This window comes from Leptodactylus fuscus, chromosome 11 (genome assembly GCF_031893055.1).
Source record: "Leptodactylus fuscus isolate aLepFus1 chromosome 11, aLepFus1.hap2, whole genome shotgun sequence".
NCBI lineage: Eukaryota > Metazoa > Chordata > Amphibia > Anura > Leptodactylidae > Leptodactylus > Leptodactylus fuscus.
Genome location: NC_134275.1, coordinates 44979906 through 45004183, shown reverse-complemented (window position 1 = coordinate 45004183; position 24278 = coordinate 44979906). Strand labels below are relative to the sequence as shown.

At 46.2% G+C, this 24278-nt stretch overlaps 2 protein-coding genes across 5 annotated transcripts; both read right to left on the bottom strand.

Moving 5' to 3' along the window:
- Positions 1-3767: 3767 nt before the first annotated feature.
- Positions 3768-12938, bottom strand: TBC1D25 (TBC1 domain family member 25). The gene is made up of 6 exons (XM_075259146.1): positions 12797-12938; positions 9163-9272; positions 8903-9054; positions 8642-8763; positions 8353-8541; positions 3768-6111 (listed from the first exon to the last, which is right to left on the bottom strand). The coding sequence occupies exons 1-6, from the start codon at positions 12902-12904 to the stop codon at positions 4657-4659; spliced, it is 2136 nt and encodes a 711-aa protein (XP_075115247.1). The 5' UTR covers positions 12905-12938; the 3' UTR covers positions 3768-4656.
- Positions 12939-16594: 3656 nt separating this feature from the next.
- Positions 16595-22378, bottom strand: EBP (EBP cholestenol delta-isomerase). Of its 4 annotated transcripts, none has more exons than XM_075260771.1 (5): positions 22300-22378; positions 20570-20882; positions 19825-19861; positions 18707-18837; positions 16595-17082 (listed from the first exon to the last, which is right to left on the bottom strand). In XM_075260771.1, the coding sequence occupies exons 2-5, from the start codon at positions 20868-20870 to the stop codon at positions 16859-16861; spliced, it is 693 nt and encodes a 230-aa protein (XP_075116872.1). In that variant the 5' UTR covers positions 20871-20882; positions 22300-22378; the 3' UTR covers positions 16595-16858. The 4 variants fall into 4 exon arrangements, with proteins under 4 accessions (XP_075116872.1, XP_075116875.1, XP_075116873.1 ...); XM_075260774.1 differs by having other exon boundaries at positions 22307-22362; XM_075260772.1 differs by having other exon boundaries at positions 22272-22327.
- Between the last annotated feature and the right edge of the window lie 1900 nt (positions 22379-24278).

The following is a 24278-nucleotide window of genomic DNA, read 5'->3' as shown; positions in this document are numbered from 1 at the left end:
ACACTTCTTTTCCCCTCTGCTATGTACCACCACTGAAATGAATGGAAGGGCGGGAGGGGGTTTTTGAAAAAAAAGCGAACAAAAACCTCTGTGTGAACTTACCGTAAATACTACACAGTGATTTTGGTTGCTTGACATAAAGATCAATGTAACAAATTTCAATATGGACATGTTCTGACACAAACCTGCTTTATTTCTGGCAGGCAAGCTGTACATGACTTTGCCAAAAATACAAGTGCCATATAGCAACGGCCAAGTTGCAAGTCTAACATAGCTGCAAACGACAAGTCGAAGATAATGCACCAACCTTCTGGGCGTGTAACCAAAGTCACGGTGTCCTTCCACAAGACTGCACACAATACTATGTATCCCTCTCTGCATCTGACTACAGCCCTGAACAAGGGGACAGAGCGATTTACAAGTAGTGTATACACAACAAGTAGTGTGTAATCCGCTCTGCGCACTAACCCTCTGCTCAGGGACCACAAACGGTCCTGGCAGAAAAAGACTTAAGAAGGAGTGACACATATGGAGCCCCTTAAAAGAATGTTCTGGACGAGCAGGAATAGCAGCTTCCTAATGTAGCCGACACCCCTGACAGTCCTGCACCGGACCAGCAGACATCACTAGACTCTTAACGGACACTCCAAAGGTGGAGTTCTACTTTATAGACTGCTTTCCAGCAGCACATATGTATTTAAGGATATCTCTGAACATGAGCACGGACCAGTAAGGCACAAGCAAATATCATCCCACAATCCTACAATGATCCTTTACATACATTTTTTGGAACAGTAAGTGCTCTGAGACTTAAAGGATTTTTCCAGAGACTATTCTCTACTTTCTGTCCATACAAGGTCTTTATGTGTTGAACATCAAGCTTTCGGGCTGGTTCATGTGATCAGAACCGCCACCTGGCTCCCTCCGCTTCATGTCAGTTGTATTACAATGATGGAGTCTATCAGCCCACGGATACAAGTAATATCAGTGAATAGAGATGCATTATAGGAGGAGGAGGAAGCCAGGGACTGGTTCTGATCGAATAACCGGTTGTCAGAACCAGCCTGACAGCTCGAGGTTCACATAAAGAACCCAGCCAGTAAGTTTTAAAAAACCCCAAAACAAAACAAAAAACTAACTCCCCTGAAAACCTCTTTAATATGATGCTAACTACCTTCAGTCACCACCAGGGGCACAAACTGAGGATTAAAGGGGTTTTCCAGAGCATTACCATGGACGACCAATTCTTAGGATAGGTCACTAATATCAGATAGGAGGGAGACTGACTCCCAGCATCCCCATCCATCAGCTGAGTGAAGGGGTTGCAGTGCATCACTATGTAGTGGCTGTCAGTGGTACTGCAGCTCCCTCCCATTCACTTGAAGGCCATACCTTGCTGAGTCCTATACCTTTCTGCACACATGCATACATTAAAGAACTAAATATTCTTTGGCATGAACCAATGAAACAGAAGAAAAGCAGCAATATAATAAAATACAAAGTAAAAAAAATAATAAATCAGCAAATACACAATAAATAAGAGGCACAAGGCCCATGTGCAAATGAAAGGCAGGAATGAAATGAACATTGACCGGAGTGTGAGGGGGGTAAGTATTATATACCCCTGCTCCCAGGGAGCCCATAGTATAAAGCAGCGTTTGGTTACCATAAGGGATCTGGTATCTCATGTGAATGCATAGGACCCTCTGAATATCATGTAGTGTAGGGGCCACACGGTGGCTCAGTGGTTAGCACTGCAGCCTTGCAGCGCTGGGGTCCTGGGGTTCAAATCCCACCAAGGGTAAAAAAAAACATCTGCAAGGAGTTTGTATGTTCTCCTCGTGTTTGCATGGATTTCCATCCCATATTCCAAAAAGACATACTGATAGGGAAAAATGTACATTGTGAGTTCTATGTGCGGCTCACAATCTACATTTTAAAAAAAATGAATATCATGTAGTGTATGATTTATGGATCCATATTGTTATATTAGGATATATACACCTTTACAGTACTCCTGGATAATCCGGACTATAAAACAGTATATCATCCCGTGGTGTACAGTACAGGATACAGAGACTGGTATCTAGATAAAACACTATTTGTTCTCTATGGAAATTCCCAGTAATGGCAAATACAGTCAGTAGCAGATACTAGGCCCAGTCCCAGGAGGCCTTACAGACTAGCTGTACTTGCTAGACTCAGTCAGTATATTGGCAGATTACGGTGCCTATAGATTATGTATAGGTTTGATAATATCACACAGTCTATAAAATCCTAATTCTGCTCTGACCTACTCTACTTCAGTCACTAGTGGAAAACTATGTGTCCACCATTACAATGCAAAAGGACTACATCCCCATCCTCCACACCTAAAAAGAGGTGCATTGGCCACAAGCAAGAACCCATCTAATCTATTTTAGGAATAGGCCTATAGTGTTAAAAGCATTAAACGTATTGGTACAACTACCCCCATCTGTAACATTGCACTATAATAGGTAGTTGTATACATATCCCAATCCAAAAGGGAACCCCATCCTGGAGACTGCAGCCCTATTACTTACTATACATGCTAATTATATCAGCCCCATACCTAGTTAGATAACTTTACTGCCACCTAGTGGGCAAGGAGGCAATTACACCTACCCCTGTCCGGCAGTAAGAGATATAGCCGCTCTTTCTAATCCAACAATATTCTGATCTAATGGATAACGTAACATACAATACAGTACATAGACCAATCATATACTATATGAATATATTCTGTAGATTCAGCATTTGTATTAGCGCTGCCACAACCAACAGAAAAACCTTCCATACGGGAATATTCCTTATTGTTTTGGTGGCACTGTGTCTTAATCATTGCAAAATCTGTCTCTTTAGCACCTGTTATATCCAAAAATGAGCTAAGCAGGCTAAAAGGTATATCAAAGGGGTTAGAAAATGAAGTATACAATATCTACCAAATTCAAAGCCTGTCCTCTGGCGCCCCCCGATGTACACTTTACATAATCACTCGTATAAGACCCTACAACTCCCAGCCTGCTCCATTGTCTTCTGTGGAAGCTCTGTGTACAGCTAAGCAAATGTGCATGCTGGGAGTTGTGGTTTCACAATACTTGGATTACTGAAAGTCGCTGATCCTTGCTCTGCTCTAGTCTTAAATGTATAGTCCTGTAATATATATCCTGGTAAGACTGGGGTCTGCTACCTGACGAAACACCTCCAATAGACAGCACAAGCGCAGTAGTAGCACTGCCGTGTCCAATCTGCAGCTGCCGGACATATCCCGGGATCAGACACCGCAATAAAAGCAGGATACTCTATTGTGGCAGAGCCCAGGACTAAGACTAAGCATGAGATCTAGATCAATATGGCAGACAATGTCAAGAAACTGGATCCTGGTCCCTAGCACTGAATTCTTTACCCTTCTCATAAGGCCACATTATATAGAAATGATATAATACTAGTATATAGTATACGGTGAACTTTGACATTGGCTTGCTGTGTGCTGAGCATTTGAGGCCCCATCACTAAGTATCCATCTTATACGCAGCAGGCAGGACATGGCTCTGGGTAACTATATGACATCGGGAGCCACCCTGGCATACATGCTATAGGTAATGCTAGGTGTATGTAGCCTACACCTTACAAGGCAAACTGTAAACTGAAAGAGAAGACACGTACAGGCCCCTTTAGGAACCAGGAGGCCTATACTACTAGGCTTAACACAAGGATTTCAAGTAAAAAAAAACAAAACCTGAACAGACATCTTTCTATACTCCTCATCCATATTCTACTCATCCAGCGTTATAACAAGACCACAACCCAATTCATCAACGATGTCTGAATGTCATATGATCGCATCCGTCCTTTGACAATAGGGCACAATGACCTCGCGCAGAAGCCATTGTATAACGCGGTCACATGACATCACATCACCAAGTCTTAACACTGGACCAGAGGCCGAAGAATATGCTCCAATATTTTGCAGTCAAAGCCCTAATAGTAACCAATGTACATAGCGTAGGCAACCACAAGCTGGCGCCAACCTGTCTGAGATAAGTCACGGCCAACCACCTACACACGAGGACCGAGGTCTATTCACATCAATTTATGTCTTACCTGACTGGAACTGAAATGGAAGTCCATATAGGCTTAAAACTAAGTCGCACATCTCCCCATGATACTAATGTTACATAAAATGTATGGATATTAACAGGAAGAGCGTACACCACGTATTACATGAGGACGCAGTCTCGGCTCTTGATCCCTCACTTGATATAATAATCTAGACTTTATAATATTTCTGACACTACTTTCTGCATACTGGTAAATGTACAGGACGTATCCGGTCATCGGGCAGGATACAAATCACCCACCGATGTACAGAAATCTGATGTCTTATGGGAACTGGTCTCAGAGGCCGCATTGAACAGCGGCTCAACTGAAGGCCAAAAGCCTTTTGCATCACAGAGTGCTATAAAACTGGCAGACCCGTAAAGTTTGTTCTATTTAGACTTTATAATTTTAATAGTTTTGATCTTCCCGGCAGGCCTTGGACTGCTTCACCGCAGCAGCACAAAATGTCTCGCCTGGCGATATTCTCAGCTCTTAATCGGCTGCTGAATTGCGTGGAGAAGACTGAACAAAGGGTCAGGAGGTGGAAGGAGACTCTGCAGCAGCCTCATCTCCTTCCTCCGAATCCCACACTTTAGACTGTAGGTAGTCAGCAAAAAGAGCTTTGGCGCGGTGAAGAACACGGTTCAGGTTGTGCCTTCGGACCAGGCGGTTAAAGTGCATCGCCAGCTCATCGTAGCCCATGTTTTGTTTCATTATTTGCTCGCGGTGCTCCAACAAGATAGAAAGACATAAAAAGAGCATGAAGGGATTTCCACGTCCAAACTCCTGGGGTGGGGGGAGGCTGATCGGAGCCGGGGAACTGGCCGTAGTCTGTTCGGCTTCTAGTTGAGCCTCTCCATCATCTTTAGCAGCAGAGGTTGGCTCACTGGGGTCTGTTGTGGTTAGAGATGTAGGGCTTTGAGATGTTGGGGTGCAAGAGGTCAGTGAAGGAGCAGACAAAGATTTAGAGACCCCCAAGGAGTCAGGAGGTTTAATGAGAGGCTCTTGTTCCCAAAATCGTTCTTCGTCGTCTTCGTCCTCAGTGGATTGCCGGATGTGGAGGATAGGGGTCAGGGGGAGATCCTCTGCTTCAAAGCTTGACCCACCATCACTAGTACCATAACACTTAAACTCTCCAAAACTGGCCTGTTTCAGCATTGGACTCCTGACAGGTGATGGCTCTTGCTCTCCATCAGGTTCTGTTTTTTCCATCATAGTCTCTGGTTCCTCTTTCTCAGTCTCTACATGGGCCGTTGATACTTCCTCCTCACCTTCAGGGCTCAGTCCACGGTCTGGACGCATCATGTGCCTCCTCCGGGTGTTCTTTGGACATTCTCCCGGTGCACATGGTGGCCCTATCAACTCCACCTCTTTCTCTGGAGGATCAGGAGGCAATGAGCTCCACATCACCTCCAGCATCCTCAGAGCATCCTCAAAAGCAAATTCCCTCTTGAGCTCCAGAAGCAGCCAGCGGTAGCAGAAGAAGAGGTCGTCTGCACCCCGAGACATCAGGTAAGAATTAAACTCGGGGTCAGAGTACCGCAGCAGCAGCTTGAGATGTGCGAATTTTACAGACATGCATTCGCCATCCATGCGAAAGTTCCCTTCTAACCTCTTCATAATGCCACAAAAGCAGATAAAAGCATGGGCCTCATTGTCCATCACAGCTAAGATGGGTGAGGCGATGTCACTCATGCCCTGGCAGTAAGACACCTGTGGGTGGGTAACCGCGTATGTGGTTAGCAAGTCGTGCAAGGCCTGCAGGTGAGGGTTGTCTTCTGAACCTGAATAATAGGGATGGGTACGGTCTGTGCGCAGGACATCCTTCATGACATTGCCCTGGATAAACTCTAAGTCCTCCTGGCTGCAGCGTTCTCTCCACTCACTCTTCAGCTGGTAATACTCTCGGGTTTTAGCTTTCATGTAATCCATACGCTCCTGGCCTGTCAGACCATCCGGGTACACGTTCAAGAGATATCGCCAGACGACCTGTGCAAAGAGAACAGAGGAGAGTCCAGGAACAACAGGGATTGGGGATATCAAAGCTAATGGAGGGCAGGGAAATCACATGAGGGGGAGACATTAATACTTGCATTAATATGGACTCAAGTGTCCATATACAGCATGGCTACTCTATACATAACCAATGTACACACACACATGAACAAAGACCAATCATCTACGGGGAAAATGCAATTAATGAATATGACAAAGCCCTAGACTTACAGTGGCCATACAAAATATATTAATGGTGGCCGACCCTGCTGATCATCTCATGTCTATGGGAGGTTTTCACTACTCCCCTATCCCAAATATCAGGGAAAAAGGGTCTCAAATGCCAGTGCTTTTGTTTTAAAGAGAGATACACCGCTGCCAGACGATCCAGTGTCAATACATACGTGCTGGTTAGTGTACAGCAATCTGGTGACAAACCAGACATAGGACATTAGTAGGACAACGTATGATTGTAGGGTAGGAAGTATCCTACAGCTAATGGGACAAAGATTTAGGACATCTATGGGGTGGGAAGATTGGGCAGAGAAAGTGAATTTTTGTGTTTTGTAGCAGATCTATTGTCCCTCCAGTTTTATTTGGCTATAGCGAGTATAACAGGCCATACTGGACTCGTGTAAAGCCGCTGCTGACAGATGCTCAATATTTACCAGAACAATGAGGGCAGTGCTTTATTTACTGTAGCTTAACCCCTTCCTGCCGACAGCATTTTTTGATTTTCGTTTTTGACCCCCCTTCTTCCAAACCCCATAACTTTTAGATTTTTCCACTCTCATAGCTATGTGAGGTCTTAATGTTTGCAGGACAAATTTTTCTTCATGATGCCACCATTAATTATTCTGTACAATGTACTGGGAAGCTGGGAAAAAATTCAGAATGGGGTGGATTTGAAGAAAGAGTGCATTTGTACGACTTTCTTATGGGCTTTGTTTTCACGCGTTCACTTGTGCAGCCAAAATGACATGTCCCCTGTATTCTATGTTTAGATACGATTCTGGGGATACCACATTTATATGGTTTTATTTACATTTTAACCCCTTAATAAAAATCCAAAACTGTGCCAAAATTTTTTTTTCTAAAAGTCGCCATCTTCTGACAGCCGTAGCCTTTTTTTTATACTTCCGTGTACGGGGATGCATAGGGCGTCTTTCTTTTGCGGGGCAGGTTGTACTTTTTAGTATATTTTGGGGAATTGTTATGGCTTTGTTAATTTTTTAATCAAATTTTTATCAGAGGCAAAACAGTGAAAAAACAGCGGTTTGGCACTTTTGATGTTTTTATTCCCGCTACGGCGTTTACCGTACAGGAAAAAATATTTTTATAGATTTGTAGAGCGGGCGTTTTCGGACACATGTATGTGTTTCACAGTATTTAACTACTTTTATATGTGTTCTAGGGAAAGTGGGTGATTTGAATTTTTATTTTTTGAAAAAATTTTTTTATGCATTTATTAAACCCCCTAGAGGTCTTCAACCCCAGGGGACCCGATCACTAATGCAATGCATTACAATGCTAATACATTGCAAAATATCGTCATTTCTTTTGTAGGCTGCATAGAGCAGCGTGCAAAAGAAAAATCACTGCACACAGGCCGAGGAGCCTTTACAAGGCTCCCGGCTGTCATGCCAACGTGACGTCGGCCCTGGAGCTTGCTCCAAGTGCCGGCGATCAACGGCAAAATGGCAGCACCCATGCACCACCTGGAAAATGGCGCATCGGTCAGCTTTGACCGAGGCGCCAGAGGGGTTAATGCCCATGATCAATGCCAACACCAACCGAGGGCATTAGCTCTGGGTGTCTACTGTATAAAACAGTAGACACCCAGCGGCTATGGCGGCCGTCCAGCTCCCGGGCAGCCGCCATAGCTAAACACAAGGCGTTCGCCATACTAGTATGGCGGATGTCGGGAAGGGGTTAAAGAGATATTCCATTTTTGACAGTCTCAGGATCGGTCATAGACATATGATAGATGTGGGAGAGGTGGTTACAGACGTGCATGGCTCTGCATCGACTTCTATGAAAGCTCTGGAATTCTGTTCTGCACTTACTGCTAAGCTTAATTCTGTCAGTACCAAAAACTTTGAACATAGCAGTAGGGGTGTGCTCAGCCCCAGCTTATCTAAGGGGAACCCCAATATCACAATCTAGGCCACTAGATTATTTGTGGCTCCTGTCCTCAATAACTAGCAGCTATTGAATAATTTAGGGTGGTCTCACCTTTCTCAGTGAAGGCTCAACACCTCCATGGTATATGCGCAGACGAAGCTCCTCGGGGCGAGTTAGCTGTCCCTCATGGTTCAGGTAGGTGTGAAACTCCCCATCGCTCAGCGGTGGCTTGAAAGGCTTTACATCTTCGCCATAAGTCCAGCTCAGGGCTTGCTGCATCCTGGAGATTGTACGACCTACCTGCATCATGGCAAATACAAGGACAGAATGTAAGAAGATCACACTGTGAGATCTTGTTATCCTGGAAACGGCCGAAAGAAGGATCACTTATATGTTTTACCTGGGACAGGATGGACTGAGTGAAAGGCAGCGCCGCGCTGAACGTCCGCTTATCCACAAAAAACAAGTCTGTGCCAATGACATCCTTAGGGCTGATTATATCCCAGTCTTCCAGCAGGGGACCTAGGGAGTGCATAACACAGGGCGGTAAATGTGAGTGGTGGGAGAGAAGCGGGAATCCCCATTGGGCACTGCTTATCATGTGGTTACAACCTGCTATGGCTGGTTTATGCAACATACTGACAAATATCGGGTCACTTACTGTCTTCGGATGGCTTAATATCTAGCTTCAGCTGCAGGTACGGCTTGGATGCGCTGGCGAAGGCGGTTCCCAAGTCCCAGTCCGACATCAGGGATAGGTAGATCTCGTGTCCTTGCTTGTCACGGCCCAGGTAGCTGATTCCAAAGTTCTTCCTTTTATATGTGAAAAGCGATAATATAGACATGTAACATGCACACACCAATCATATATGAAGTGATACGAACGACAGGCACCAGCCAGGACACTACACAGCAGCTCACCCATTCAGATCAAAGGCCCGGATCAGGATATGTTGAAGGACGTCCAATGAGGTGATCTGGGGGTCCACGGCAAAGGAGCGAGATTCGGGCTGCAAGACACCCTCACACTTCTAACAAGCAAAAATAAGGGAGAGCAAATGCTAAAGGTGTATACAGGTATATAGTTCACGGAGAGACAGAAACACTAAACTACAGCACCCCTTGAGGGTGCACTGGGGGCTGCAAAGAAGCTTGTGTCAATACTTCCCAAGACCTTAACTATGAGGCGTGTGACCACTGCTTAAAGGGGATGTTCACCTCAATGATCAGTGGTGGTCTGACACCTAGGACCCCCTGCTGATGAGCAGTTTGCAGAGGCTGCAGTGCTTGAGTGAGCGATATGACCCTGTTCACATTGCACGCTGTTTATTCCATAGATCTACAGCCTCCTTCTATTCACTTCTACAGGACGAGGCTGTAATTACATCAGATGGCCACTACAACCCATGTGATATAAACAGATACAGGCTCCTGATCACCAGGACATCACTTACCTTCTATTGAGGACCTACCCTGGTCATATAAAAGAACACATTAGTAGGAGGACACCTTTAACTCTCAACTTTTTTTTTTTAGAACTCTAATATGAGCTATCCCCTCTTTTATTCTTCCTGGAAATTTATGAAAATACTCAAAAGTGGGTTTTACTATTCCCTATACAGTCTGATATAGTCATCTCTGATTGGATAGTATAAGGACACACCCCCAGCTGATAACACCCAGGAAGAATAACAGAGGAACAACACAATGCAGAGCTGGAAGAGAAGATACTCCAAAGTTATATGGTGGGGAATACAAGGATTTATATGTCAGGACAGGTGGCGCTGATACACAATGATGTAGGTCAGCGTATGGGGTACTACAACTACCCACCCTTCCCCCAAAAGCATACATCGGGGGGATAGAAGAATAGGGCAGGGTAGATTTGACATCTTCAGATCCATGGTAAGTTACTGCCAGGAATCAGCTTATTCCCATCTCTCCACTGAAAACATGTGGCATAAACAACTGCTAGGTCATACAGTAAAGGGGACGGGGGCGCTATAGAGCACAAACATAAATGGAGTCTGAAGTCATCCAGGGTTGGAAGAGATAGCTAAATATGATGTGGAGTCACGGTGGGTACAGGGCAAAAGTGGGGAGAGCTGTACAGACAGTGGGGGAGGGGGCACATGGGGTGCAGCAGATTCTAGAGGGTACCGTAGGTGTAACATGGTGCACTCAGTACAGTGTGTACGGGGTACATAACAGCAGGATGCTGAGGTGGGTACAGGATTCAGGGTCTACAGGGTGCAGTAGAGTAGAGTGCACAGGGTGTGGTACTCATTATGGGGTATCAGTACATTGGGGTAGGAAATAGCACTAGTGGTCATGGGGGTGCAGTATCCTGACCACAGACTGTGATACACAGATTATGACGATGCATTACTCTGACTACCACTTATGGGGTACCATACATTGGTTATGGGGTGCAATTATCTGGTTGCAGGTTGCGGTATGTCTGGTCGTGGGGTGCAGTACTCTGTGTTGTGAGGTACAATGGTTATGGGGTGCAGTACTCTGGTTATGCGGTTTAGTTCTATAGTTTATGGGGTACCATACACTGGTTATGGGGTTCAATTATCTGGTTATTTTGTACCATACACTGGTTATAGGGTGCATTGCTCTGGTTATGGGGTACCATACACTGGTTATAGAGTGCAGTACTCTGGTCATAGGGTACCATACATTGGTTATAGAGTGCAGTACACTGGTTATGGGGTACCATACACTGGTTATAGGGTGCAGTACTCTGGTTATGGGGTACCATACACTGGTTATAGAGTGCAGTACTCTGGTCATAGGGTACCATACATTGGTTATAGAGTGAAGTACACTGGTTATAGGGTACCATACATTGGTTATAGAGTGCAGTACACTGGTTATGGGGTACCATACACTGGTTATAGGGTGCAGTACTCTGGTTATGGGGTACCATACACTGGTTATAGAGTGCAGTACTCTGGTCATAGGGTACCATACATTGGTTATAGAGTGCAGTACACTGGTTATAGGGTACCATACTCTGGTTATGGGGTACCATACACTGGTTATAGGGTGCATTGCTCTGGTTATGGGGTACCATACACTGGTTATAGAGTGCAGTACTCTGGTTATGGGGTACCATACACTGGTTTTGGGGTTTAATTCTTTAGTTATGGGGTACCATACACTGGTTATAGGGTACATTGCTCTGGTTATGGGGTACCATACACTGGTTATAGGGTGCAGTGCTCTGGTTATGGGGTACCATACACTGGTTATGGGGTTCAGTTATCTAGTTATGGGGTACCATACACTGGTTATAGGGTGCATTGCTCTGGTTATGGGGTACCATACACTGGTTATGAGGTGCAGTACTCTGGTTATGGGGTACCACACACTGGTTTTGGGGTTCAATTCCTTGGTTATTTTGTACCATACACTGGTTATAGGGTGCAGTGCTCTGGTTATGAGGTACCATACACTGGTTATAGGGTGCAGTGCTCTGGTTATGGGGTACCATACACTGGTTATAGGGTGCAGTGCTCTGGTTATGGGGTACCATACACTGGTTATAGGGTGCAGTGCTCTGGTTATGAGGTACCATACACTGGTTATGAGGCGCAGTGCTCTGGTTATGAGGTACCATACACTGGTTATAGGGTGCAGTGCTCTGGTTATGGGGTACCATACACAGGTTATAGGGTGCAGTGCTCTGGTTATGAGGTAACATACACTAGTTACAGGGTGCATTGCTCTGGTTATGGGTACCATACACTGGTTATAGGGTGCATTGCTCTGGGTATGAGGTACCACACACTGGTTATGAGGTGCAGTGATCTTGTTATGAGGTACCATACACTGGTTATGAGGCGCAGTGCTCTGGTTATGAGGTACCATACACTGGTTATAGGGTGCAGTGCTCTGGTTATGGGGTACCATACACAGGTTATAGGGTGCAGTGCTCTGGTTATGAGGTAACATACACTAGTTACAGGGTGCATTGCTCTGGTTATGGGTACCATACACTGGTTATAGGGTGCATTGCTCTGGGTATGGGGTACCATACACTGGTTATGAGGTGCAGTTCTCTGGTTATGGGGTACCATACACTGGTTATGAGGTGAAGTTTTCTGGTTATGGGGTACCATACACTGGTTATGGGGTGCAGGTTATGGGGTACCACACATTGGTTATAGGGTGCAGTGCTATGGTTATGAGGTACCACACACTGGTTATAGGGTGCAGTGCTCTGGTTATGGGGTACCATACACTGGTTATGAGATGCAGTTCTCTGGTGATGGGGTACCACACTCTGGTTATAGGGTGCATTGCTCTGGTTATGGGGTACCATATACTGGCTGTGGGGTGCAGGTTATGAGGTACCACACACTGGTTAGGGGGTGCAGGTCTCTGGTGTAGGAGACCCCACTATATGTGCACTGTGTGACAATGGTTGTCGGGGTCGGGCTCTATGTGCTCAGTACACTGTAAACACCGCCACATCACGTCACAGGCACAAGGGATGCTACACATATCAGACACAGATAGGACTCCGGGCCCCCAGACTCACCCGGACCCGCACTCGCACCACCTCCCGTTCCTCCTCCTCCTCCATGTCCCGGGGCTCCCTCCGCCGTTGTTTCTCCTCAATCTGGAGAACATCCGGGAATGACGTCATCTGTACCGTGAGCCCGGTGAGCTGGTCACATACCGCCCCTCTAACTGCAGACCTCCGTCACTAGAGCGCGCGCCTTCACCTGTCACGTGGCTACCCGACGCTCGCCATGTTTGTGTAGATGAAATATCACAAGTGGCTCTGTAGACTACGACAAAATGGCTACTATACTGTAGACACAAGTGAAGTCCCTTCACACTGTGCGTTCTCCCCACCCTATAGACTGCACTTACTCATGGTTTTGAAGCCTATCATTCTCCCCAGTATCTGATGTATAGTACAGGCTCCATGTAAGACTTAAAAATAAAGGTTCTCATAGTAAAAAACAAAACAATTGTCACAAGTATCTCACTATTCACACTCAAGTGTATAGAGGCAAAGCTGCAAGTGACCTACCTCCAAAAATCCCTCATGTTTTAATTATTGGTGCCTGTCGCATCAGTTGTTTTATGTGGTGTGAACATTCATTACATGTCTTCATGTCACATGACCAAAGACGCCATGTTGCTCAGAATCATTCATTATATGTTAGTCCAAATTAGTTCAATAGCCACACAAATTAGTTCACACCTGGGCTGGGCTACCGGACCGCCAAAACAGTGGTTACCCGTGGACACAAGCGAACCCCATCCTGCAGCGGAAACTCTGACACAGATGTGAATCTAGCCTTACATGTGGATTCCTCAGCTGAGTGTGCATGTGTCTTCTATAAGCAGAGTGTGTAAGGGGCCGTTCACACAAAGAGGAATGTGAAGCAGATTTTTAGGTGGATTCCACTTTAAAATCAGTTCCAAATTTCACACATATGAGTTTCACAGATACGGAATTAGCAGCAGAATCTAAGGTGGAAGAGAGCATGTAGGCCCCAATGCAAAATATGTAACGGGGCCCCCACTTATCATGTGTTATCTAAAAGAACTGGCGTCTCCTTACAGAGAGGTCTCTGGGCCCCCTGAGGCTCCTGGGCCTGGTAGCGATTGCTACATCTGCACTCCTAGCTATGCCCCTGCCTCTATGTGAACCCATCCTTAGAGTGGAATCCAATATGTCTAACTTTGGAGGGGAGTTGGGAGGCCCACATACAATGGACAGCTACAAAATGATTGGTTTGACTGACATAGCAGTCACAACACCCTGACTACAGGGAAGTCCACAAAACTGCCCTATACTGATGGTAGATGGCTCACAGTCTTCACCAAAAGACTTGCTTTAAAAGCATGCAAAAAAAAATTCAAAGTATTCCTATAATCACATGACACTGTTGCAGAAAATCCAAACATGTTGGATTTTTTGGTGTTTTGGCCATATGATACTTGACTTACGTGATTTTACTGCCAGATCACAGCTCTATGCTGGTCGCCTGCAAGTCACACAGCTGTTTTAGTTACAACTTTTTGTCACACGACATATCGCCATATTGTACCATGTTGCTACCCCAATTAAGTTGGCACATATGGTGTTAATGAAAGCCCTGCCATGTGCCTTTAGAAATCCAGTATCTGCTGGAGTCTCAACCAAGATAACTTTGTAAACAAAGATAAAAGGGACAAGGGGCAAGACCTTGAGAAATCACTGCAAGACAAAGGTCAAGGTATCACTCCATGGAGCAGATAAGGGGGTCATCAGTCGACCAGGCAGAAAGAGTGATAGCAAAAAGCAAATGGCAAAGATGGATTCCACAAATAGACAGGACAAAGCAAAAGATCCAACGACCATGCCAATAATCAGGCTGTACGCGTGGACACCAGACATAGAAGCCTAACAGGCAGATGTCACCTATTACCATGGAAAGCCATTGTCAGTGTGTAGCCTTGCTTAGTGGTGCTGAGGGGCTGATACAAGGACCCCTTCCCCCCAAACTCCTTAGATGCCATGTTTGTTATTGATCAGTTAATGAACATGACTGGATATAGCACCTATTACTGGTGACCTGAGCACAACTTCTGTACCCCAATATGTTTTAATATAGCACAGAAACTGAAATATTCGATGAATCATGACTTGTATATAGTGGAATGGAGAATAATATAGGAACAGTACAGGATAAGTAACAGTACAGGATAAGTAATGTATAGGAACAGTACAGGATAAGTGATAGTGAGTGCAGCTCTGGAGTATAAGGCCCCATTCTCACGTGCTAGGGACTGCGTAATTTGGTCAGAATAGGACCAAAATGCGCCTGCCGCAACAGTTGTGGCTTCCGACAGTCGCGGCTTCCTGCACCGGAGTAGGCCCAAATGAATGGACCTAGTCCGGAGGGTGCTGTCGCGAGGCGGATGCCGGGGCTGAATCAGCTGTGGAATCCGCCTGAAGAAAGGCCAGCTCGCTTCTTTTTTCCATGAGCGGGAACATACCGCTCACGGAAAAAAGTAAGCAAGTGGTCTACATAGACCTCTATTGAGAGGAGGCGGATTCTGAGGTGGATTCAGCGTCAAAATCCGCCCCCTCTTTCCCCATGTGAACGAGCCCTAATACAGGATGTAATTCAGGATCAGTACAGGAAGCGTAATGTATGTACACAGTGACTGCACCAGCAGAATAGTGAGCGCAGCTCTGGAGTATAATACAGGATGTAACTCAGGATCAGTACAGGATAAGTAATGTAATGTATGTACACAGTGACTGCACCAGCAGAATAGTGAGCGCAGCTCTGGAGTATAATACAGGATGTAACTCAGGATCAGTACAGGATAAGCAATGTAATGTATGTACACAGTGACTGCACCAGCAGAATAGTGAGCGCAGCTCTGGAGTATAATACAGGATGTAACTCAGGATCAGTACAGAAGTAATGTAATGTATGTACACAGTGACTGCACCAGTAGAATAGTGAGCGCAGCTCTGGAATATAATACAGGATGTAACTCAGGATCAGTACAAGATAAGTAATGTAATGTATGTACACAGTGACTGCACCAGCAGAATAGTGAGTGCAGCTCTAGAGTATAATACAGGATATAACTCAGCATCAGTACAGAAGTAATGTAATGTATGTAGACAGTGACTGTACCAGCAGAATAGTGAGCGCAGCTCTGGAGTATAATACAGGATGTAACTCAGGATCAGTACAGGATAAGTAATGTAATGTATGTACACAGTGACTGCACCAGCAGAATAGTGAGTGCAGCTCTAGAGTATAATACAGGATATAACTCAGCATCAGTACAGAAGTAATGTAATGTATGTACATAGTGACTGCACCAGCAGAATAGTGAGTGCAGCTCTGGAGTATAATACAGGATGTAACTCAGGATCAGTACAGGATAAGTAATGTAATGTATGTACACAGTGACTGTACCAGCAGAATAGTGAGTGCAGCTCCGGAGTATAATACAGGCTGTAACTCAGGATCAGTACAGTATAAGTAATGTAATGTATGTACACAGTGACTGTACCAGCAGAATAGTGAGTGCAGCTCTGGAGTATAATACAGGCTGTAACTCAGGATCAGTACAGTATAAGTAATGTAATGTATGTACACAGTGACTGTACCAGCAGAATAGTGAGTGCAGCTCTGGAGTATAATATACGGTAGGCTATAACTCAGGATCAGTACAGGATACGTAATGTAATGTATAAAGGATAAGTAATAAGACTCTTCAGGTAGTTTCATTGTTTTATGTAAAATGATGTTCTGATGTAGACATAAAGCTTTGTCAAAAAATAAAATAAAACAGAAATAACAATCTGCACATAGATATTTCAGGTCTGTACATACATTAATATACAGTTGAATGATGAAAGAATATAAAAGTGAGTACAAATTCTGAACACTGTATATTACACAAGGTTCCATATATATGGTGTACTACATGTTGTGGCCCATGGTTTTCTGGGTATCACCATTAATTTTACTTTTCACCCTCTTTTCTGCTACTGTACAGACAGATGTTCGGCAGGTCTGAGACTATCGCCCCCTGCTCTTTTCCACAGTAATGGGTCATTACACTGCCACATTTAGTTCCTTTTTGCTTTGCTTGCAGGTCGGGTCCTATCAGCTGTAGATTGTGATTTGCTCAGGTTGATCCAAGCATCTATGATGAGAGCGGACGGAATGACGATCCACAGCGCGTTCATGAAGACAAAGTAGAACCAGAAGTATATGGGGTGCCACATCTCACTGTGACTGAAGCCATCCCGGTACTCCGTGTAGAAGTATAGGACATCACCATACAGCTGCCCTGTGGAAACAGAAACAAGAGTCAGCTCTACGACATATGGAAGGCACCATCATAATGTTCAGAGAGAGCACCTTGGCCATGTCACTGCAATGCCAGGCTGGCACCTCCTTGTGAGCACCGCAGCTTCTTCAGAATCAGACCCCACAGATCACATACTGATGACTGACCCTAATGATAGGTCATGAGTATATAAATCCTGAAAAACCAAGGAGTTTCCACTCTAGGCTGTTTAACCTTCACATTAATAGTGACCGTAGCATCTGAACAGTTAAAAAAGATGAAGCATGCTCTCTGTTCCCAATTAACCCCCTAACTCAATGCAATTGCAATATGTTGAGGGGCTGTCAACGCAGCTGGAGTTGATTCAAGACCCCCACAACTGCCGTGTAGTACCCATATTAGAGGGTGTGATGGGAAATATGGTCAAATCCCCTAGAGGGGCTAAAATAAATAAGTAAAATCAAATTGTACAGTGCTGCGGAATATGTTGGCGCTATATAAATAAAATGGATTATTATTAGATAAGAACTTCATAATGTTACAGACAAACTGGATGAACCTGGTTTATAAGGGACATGTATTCAAGCTGCCTCTGTTCGTGGCTTTATTCTGGGCCTGTTCATCTTGTTTGCACACTAGTGCACTTTGCTGTGCGCTCCTGACCTCGCTGCCGCTCTGTTCTATGTGTCTAGCCCTGCATTGACCATTCTATTGGTGGCTGGATTTATTCTATATTTGAGATCCAAAAACCCTTTACTAAGGCCGTGTTCACTCCTATGTTGGAGTCTCCATAGCAGTGTCTTCTGAAAAGTCGCCAGATGAAAAAGCAATGCAAGTCCGCAAGCGGCGGTTTCAGTTTAAAAGAACGGACACACGACGGATTCTATTATAGTCATTATTTTAGAGTTCTGTGTGTCCATCAGCGGATCAGAACAACAGAAATACAGCAGAGATGTGAACATTGCATAACATGAAATATGTTATATATTACTAATAAATAAATGCCTGGATTGTCCAGAAAAATGGAATAAAAAGTTGCATGGTACCCAAATGCTACAAAAACAAAACCGCTGTCCGTGAAAAATGAAAAAAGTTGTAGGTCTCAGAATATGATGACACAAACCAAGTTATTAAAAAAAAAAAAAAGTTGTAAAAATGGGATTTTTGTACTCACCGTAAAATCCTTTTCTCGTTTTATTCACTGGGGGACACAGCACTATGGGATATAGACAAGTGGTACTGCGTCCCCCAGTGAAATACGCGAGAAAATGAATTTTTTGTACTCACCGTAAAATCCTTTTCTGGTTGTATTCACTGGGGGACGCAGCACTGCGGGTCTATATCCCATGGTGCTCTGTCCCCCAGTGAAATAAGTGAGAAAGTTATATTTTTCAAAACTAGTAAAATGTAACAAAAACTAAAGAAAGTTGGTATGGCCATAACTGTACTGCGCTAATGCATGAAGGTAACATGTCGTTTTTACTTCACAGTGAATGCCATGAAACCAACCCCCCCCCCAAAAAAAAATAAAAAAAAATCTATGGGGTAAATTTATGAGAATGTCTAGAACAACAAATCACAGGGCAACTTTTCTGCCAGTTTGAGGTATTATATTGTTTCTTACCCAGCGACACGATCAGCTGGAGCACAAAGCGATAGGGCTTATTCTGCAGGAAGGAGATCACCGTCCAGAGGCTCAAAGGTCCCCAGGCCACCGCCGTGATGGTCTCCATGCAGACTGTGAAGTTATCGGCTCTGGAAAGAAAACATGGCAGAGAGTCTTACATATTGGTTATTAGTCCTACATGTCTAATAATATCATATAAACACACCAGAACCATTATCAAGTAAACTTCTTCTCAAAGACTCCATTTCCATAATACCCTGAACGTGTGACCATGTCATTGTCTTCTATGGGACTGACAGAGATAGCTCAGTATAGTACGCCATCAATCCTACAGGAGCTTCACCCCATTCACAGATAGGACTTGTGGGTCATTAGATACGTATCGCCCATCCTGTGTATTACTACATACATTACCATACATGATGGGATCTTCCATTCTCTGGTCTCCCTAGATAGCTGTAAATATTGGTTGGCATCGTCTGATCGCCGATCATTCACAATCCTCCCACTGATCCGGTAATAACTGCGATCAGATGGTGCAAACCAGGGGGAAAGTCTGGAGAATGGAAAATCATACACAGGATCACCGACCACTGAATAGAAGATACAGAGACATTGAGGGTCCCTGACAATAGAGTCTGGGGTGAGGGGACTAATAACCCATATCTGGTGATTAATAGTTATTGAGATTTGCAGGATCACAAAGGGTTAAGGATATAAAATAAAGGAAGGAAATTGATGTTGTGATAAGAACGGTTTTAGCTGTTACTTTGTGTATATGGAGGTGACCAGAAGGTAAGGAGAAAGTATCTAGAGAAGTGACGCGGGCCGATGCCTATGTGTGCACCATGCCACTGCCCATCGATCTACAATACTGGAAGAACACTCGGTTACCTCTAGGACCTAATCCACACAGGCCGAGGCCACACATTGCCGAAAAGTGTTTTAAAGGATATCAGCGCTAAAGCTTTCCCATATGCTGGTCTTATATCAAGTGGATAAGCGGCTGCCAGGCACCTCTGCCACTGCTTATTTCCAGGGGATCAATCCACCTTGTCCCCCCACAGCAGGTCACACGTATGCCACATTGCTCTTGTGGTCGGGCAGATACTCACATCATGTAGCGGCTGTCTCCCTTCCCATATTCTTTCCCTGGAGAGATGGAAAATGGAAACAGGATTGTCAGAGACACAACACTGTGACCCGGCCCGAAGCCGCTCGCTCTTAACAGGATCCCCTCTAAATAACATCCAAGGACCCCCCACCTCAGTCATCTGCTGCTGTCAAGATCTATTTGCTGTTTCTTGGTTGTATCAGCTCCTGGGAAAGCTGAGTTTCAACTAATATGGACAAGATAGTAGATCACATAGGAGTTGTCACTCAGCTTCTCAAAACTCCTGATAGGCAGATCTGACAAAGCAGCAGGGGACACAATACTGTAATATAGGTAGACCTGTCATTCAGGATTCTAGCAGAGCTGGGTGAGCACCACTTGGAAGCTGTAATAGAGACCCTCCTGGCGGTCACTCAGCTTTCCCAGAAACAGATACACTAAGAAAGTTCTGAAAAACCTTTTTCTTACCATTGAAGATTTAGGTTAGGACTACGCAGTGACTATGGCTGTGACTCCTGTCATGTGACCAAAGATCGCCACGTCGCTGGGCAACTTCACCAATGGACATGAGTGGAGTCACAGGCACATTTGGGGTCACAACGAGACATCATTTACGTACACTGGGGAAGGAGTTACAGGGAACACAAGGATCTTTGGTCGTGACCTGTCCTGTTGCTCCATCCTGAGACTTCTCAGTACCCCGACCCATGACCTCCCCCCCCCCACCACCACGATCTCCTCCTTACACAGCTGTGACAGGAACGCCTGGTCCTTGGGGATCACCGGGTAGTAGAAGGAGAACCAGCCTTCAATGACGCCATGGATGAAAGTACAGACCATAAACCAGCAGAGAGCCAGGCGGCGAGGAGTGCTCATGCCAGACACCCGACCGGTGAGGAACCATGTCCCGGCCAGAAGAACCCCGGATACCGAGAACAAGAAGGTCAAGATCTCTGACATAGGGCGGTCATTAGGACGGTAGCCATCGATCTGGAGATCCCGGGGCCAGTACGGATGAGGGATGGGGGATCCGCTCTCTGGAGCCATATTGTGTCCTACCTGTTGTGAGTTGAAGAAGAAGACGAGATTATTGGTCTGGACGACAGGACTGCAAAGACGGGACAAGAACTGCAGGTATCTGAACCAAACACAACTACAACTCCCAGCATGTCCTGTCAGTGCTGGGCCTTGTAGTTCTCCCCAGGCAGACTCCCCTGCTCTCACCTCTCTGTCAGTGCTGGGACTTGTAGTTCTCCCCAGGCAGACTCCCCTGTTCTCACCTCCCTGTCAGTGCTGGGCCTTGTAGTTCTCCCCAGGCAGACTCCCCTGCTCTCACCTCCCTGTCAGTGCTGGGACTTGTAGTTCTCCCCAGGCTGACTCCCCTACTCCCACCTCCCTGTCAGTGCTGGGCCTTGTAGTTCTCCCCAGGCAGACTCCCCTGCTCTCACTTCCCTGTCAGTGCTGGGCCTTGTAGTTCTCCCCAGGCAGACTCCCCTGCTCTCACCTCTCTGTCAGTGCTGGGACTTGTAGTTCTCCCCAGGCAGACTCCCCTGTTCTCACCTCCCTGTCAGTGCTGGGCCTTGTAGTTCTCCCCAGGCAGACTCCCCTGTTCTCACTTCCCTGTCAGTGCTGGGCCTTGTAGTTCTCCCCAGGCAGACTCCCCTGCTCTCACCTCTCTGTCAGTGCTGGGACTTGTAGTTCTCCCCAGGCAGACTCCCCTGTTCTCACCTCCCTGTCAGTGCTGGGCCTTGTAGTTCTCCCCAGGCTGACTCCCCTGCTCTCACCTCCCTGTCAGTGCTGGGCCTTGTAGTTCTCCCCAGGCAGACTCCCCTGCTCTCACCTCTCTGTCAGTGCTGGGCCTTGTAGTTCTCCCCAGGCAGACTCCCCTGCTCTCACCTCCCTGTCAGTGCTGGGCCTTGTAGTTCTCCCCAGGCTGACTCCCCTGCTCTCACTTCCCTGTCAGTGCTGGGACTTGTAGTTCTCCCCAGGCTGACTCCCCTACTCCCTGTCAGTGCTGGGCCTTGTAGTTCTCCCCAGGCAGACTCCCCTGCTCTCACTTCCCTGTCAGTGCTGGGCCTTGTAGTTCTCCCCAGGCAGACTCCCCTGTTCTCACCTCCCTGTCAGTGCTGGGCCTTGTAGTTCTCCCCAGGCTGACACACCTGCTCTCACCTACAGTCTGTGCTGGGCCTTGTAGTTCTCCCCAGGCAGACACCCCTGTTCTCACCTCCCTGTCAGTGCTGGGCCTTGTAGTTCTCCACAGGCAGACTCCCCTGCTCTCACCTCCCTGTCAGTGCTGGGCCTTGTAGTTCTCCACAGGCAGACTCCCCTGCTCTCACCTCCCTGTCAGTGCTGGGCCTTGTAGTTCTCCACAGGCAGACTCCCCTGCTCTCACCTCCCTGTCAGTGCTGGGCCTTGTAGTTCTCCCCAGGCTGACACACCTGCTCTCACCTACAGTCTGTGCAGATCTCTCACACACCTCTCACCAGTGTAACAGTACATCAGTGTGACTCCGCCCTCGCACGAAGATGTCAAGTTGTCGGCTCATTCACCCGTAGTATTCCCCGCCTACTTACTGGAAAAAGCGCGCAGTGATTGGACAAAAAGAGGCGGGGCGGAGCCTGAGTGGTCTATGGACCTCGCCAGACCCTCGTTCTATGGCAGCTTATTGGCTAAAACCGGAATATAGGGACCGCCCCCTGCATATGATTGGTCCGAGACACGTCCAGCACAGTGTCCGCTCCTCCTCTACATGTTGCTACAGTAATAGTTGTAATACACTGGTCAGTAGAGGGCAGCACTGTGTGAAAGAAAATCTAGCCATGTGCTGTCATGATAATGAACAGAGAACTAAAGCCTCAATGATATCCTCAATGTAGAACATACAGACTCTAGTCTAGACGATGCCTTAATGGGGGTAACAAAGAAATTACACTAGGGGGCAGTATATAGACATATCAGTGTACACTGTATGATCAAAAGTATCCGGACACCCCCAAAAATATACGTTTTTCATATTAGGTGCATTGTGCTGCCACCTACTGCCAGGTACTCCATATCAGCGACCGCAGTAGACATTAGACATCGTGAGAGAGCAGAATGGGGCGCTCCGCGGAACTCACGGACTTCGAATGTGGTCAGGTGATTGGGTGCCACACATCACGCAGGTTAATGCCGAACGACGCCTCGCTTGGTGTAAGGAGCGTAAACATTGGACGATTGAACAGTGGAAAAACGTTGTGTGGAGTGACGAATCATGGTACATAATGTGGCGATCCGATGGCAGGGTATGGCGAATGCCTGGTGCCTAAGTGTCTGCCCCCCCCCCTCCCGCCATTTTAAAACTACTTTATTTTGCGACATACCAATTCTGTATTACATTTCCCTTTATTTAGCAGCTTTACAAGGCTTAATCAGATTCTATTTGCAGGTAAAATCTGCTACGTGTGACAGCCCCTATAGAGAGCCAACACCATTTATAAGAGCCCTCCTAATAAATCCTCAGGGCTTATTCACATTGCGTTTTTGGCCTCCCTTGCCGGGATACGTTGGTAACCAGTCAGAATCAGCTGTCAACTTATCCCTGCACGAAGAACTGGCCATTAAAAAAAAAGGGGGGCCTGCAGTTCTCCATGCAGGGATAAGTGGGGAGCTGATTGTGACTGGTTACCAATGTATCCCAGCAAGGGAGGCCAAAAACGCAATGTGAATACTCCTTTAATACCCCAAACAGGCTGCTATGCTAGTAGCATAGCCTACATCATTATTAATACAAAGCACACATCCCTTTGGAGGTCTTGTGTGCGTTGTAGTTCTCCAGCTAAAAACTTATATATTATATATTATTGCCCCAGTTCCCTCTCTGCAGTGCCGCACACCCGATGCCCCAACAATCCCCCTTCCCCCCCCGTCCACCTTCTAACATCTTTCCACTGCCCCCTGTACCCATACCTCCCAACTTTTGAAGAACCAAAAGAGGGACAAAATGTGCGCGCCGCGGCAAATTTAGCCCCACCCACCGTTATGTTGACTCCACCCATTCTCACAGTATAATCCTCCTACAGTCACCCGTACATTATATGTCCTCCCTCTATCTCTCCCCCAGCTTCATATACACCCTTCATCTGCACCCAGTTTCATGTCTCCCACCCAATCTCTGCCCCCAGATTCATGTCCGCCCATCCATTTCTGCCCCCAGTTTCATGTTCCCCCCTCCATCTCTGCCCCCAGTTTCATGTCCCCTCCATCTCTACCCCCAGATTCATGCCCTCCATCTCTACCCCCATATTCATGTCCCCTCCATCTCTGCCCCCATATTCATGTCCCCTCCATCTCTGCCCCCATATTCATGTCCCCTCCATCTCTGCCCCCATATTCATGTCCCCTCCATCTCTGCCCCCATATTCATGTCCCCTCCATCTCTGCCCCCATATTCATGTCCCCTCCATCTCTGCCCCC

Excerpts from the sequence above, each read along its gene's own strand:
- TBC1D25 (XM_075259146.1), bottom strand. The coding sequence starts at position 12,904 with ATGACGTCATTCCCGGATGTTCTCCAGATTGAGGAGAAACAACGGCGG. Across the intron at positions 9,273-12,796 it reads TGGTGCGAGTGCGGGTCCGG|AAGTGTGAGGGTGTCTTGCA; the intron begins GTGAGTCTGGGG and ends TTTGCTTGTTAG. Across the intron at positions 6,112-8,352 it reads TTGAGCCTTCACTGAGAAAG|GTCGTCTGGCGATATCTCTT; the intron begins GTGAGACCACCC and ends CTCTTTGCACAG.
- EBP (XM_075260771.1), bottom strand. The coding sequence starts at position 20,870 with ATGGCTCCAGAGAGCGGATCCCCCATCCCTCATCCGTACTGGCCCCGG. Across the intron at positions 19,862-20,569 it reads GGCGTTCCTGTCACAGCTGT|GGAAAGAATATGGGAAGGGA; the intron begins GTAAGGAGGAGA and ends CCATCTCTCCAG. Across the intron at positions 18,838-19,824 it reads GGAGACAGCCGCTACATGAT|AGCCGATAACTTCACAGTCT; the intron begins GTGAGTATCTGC and ends TTTTCTTTCCAG.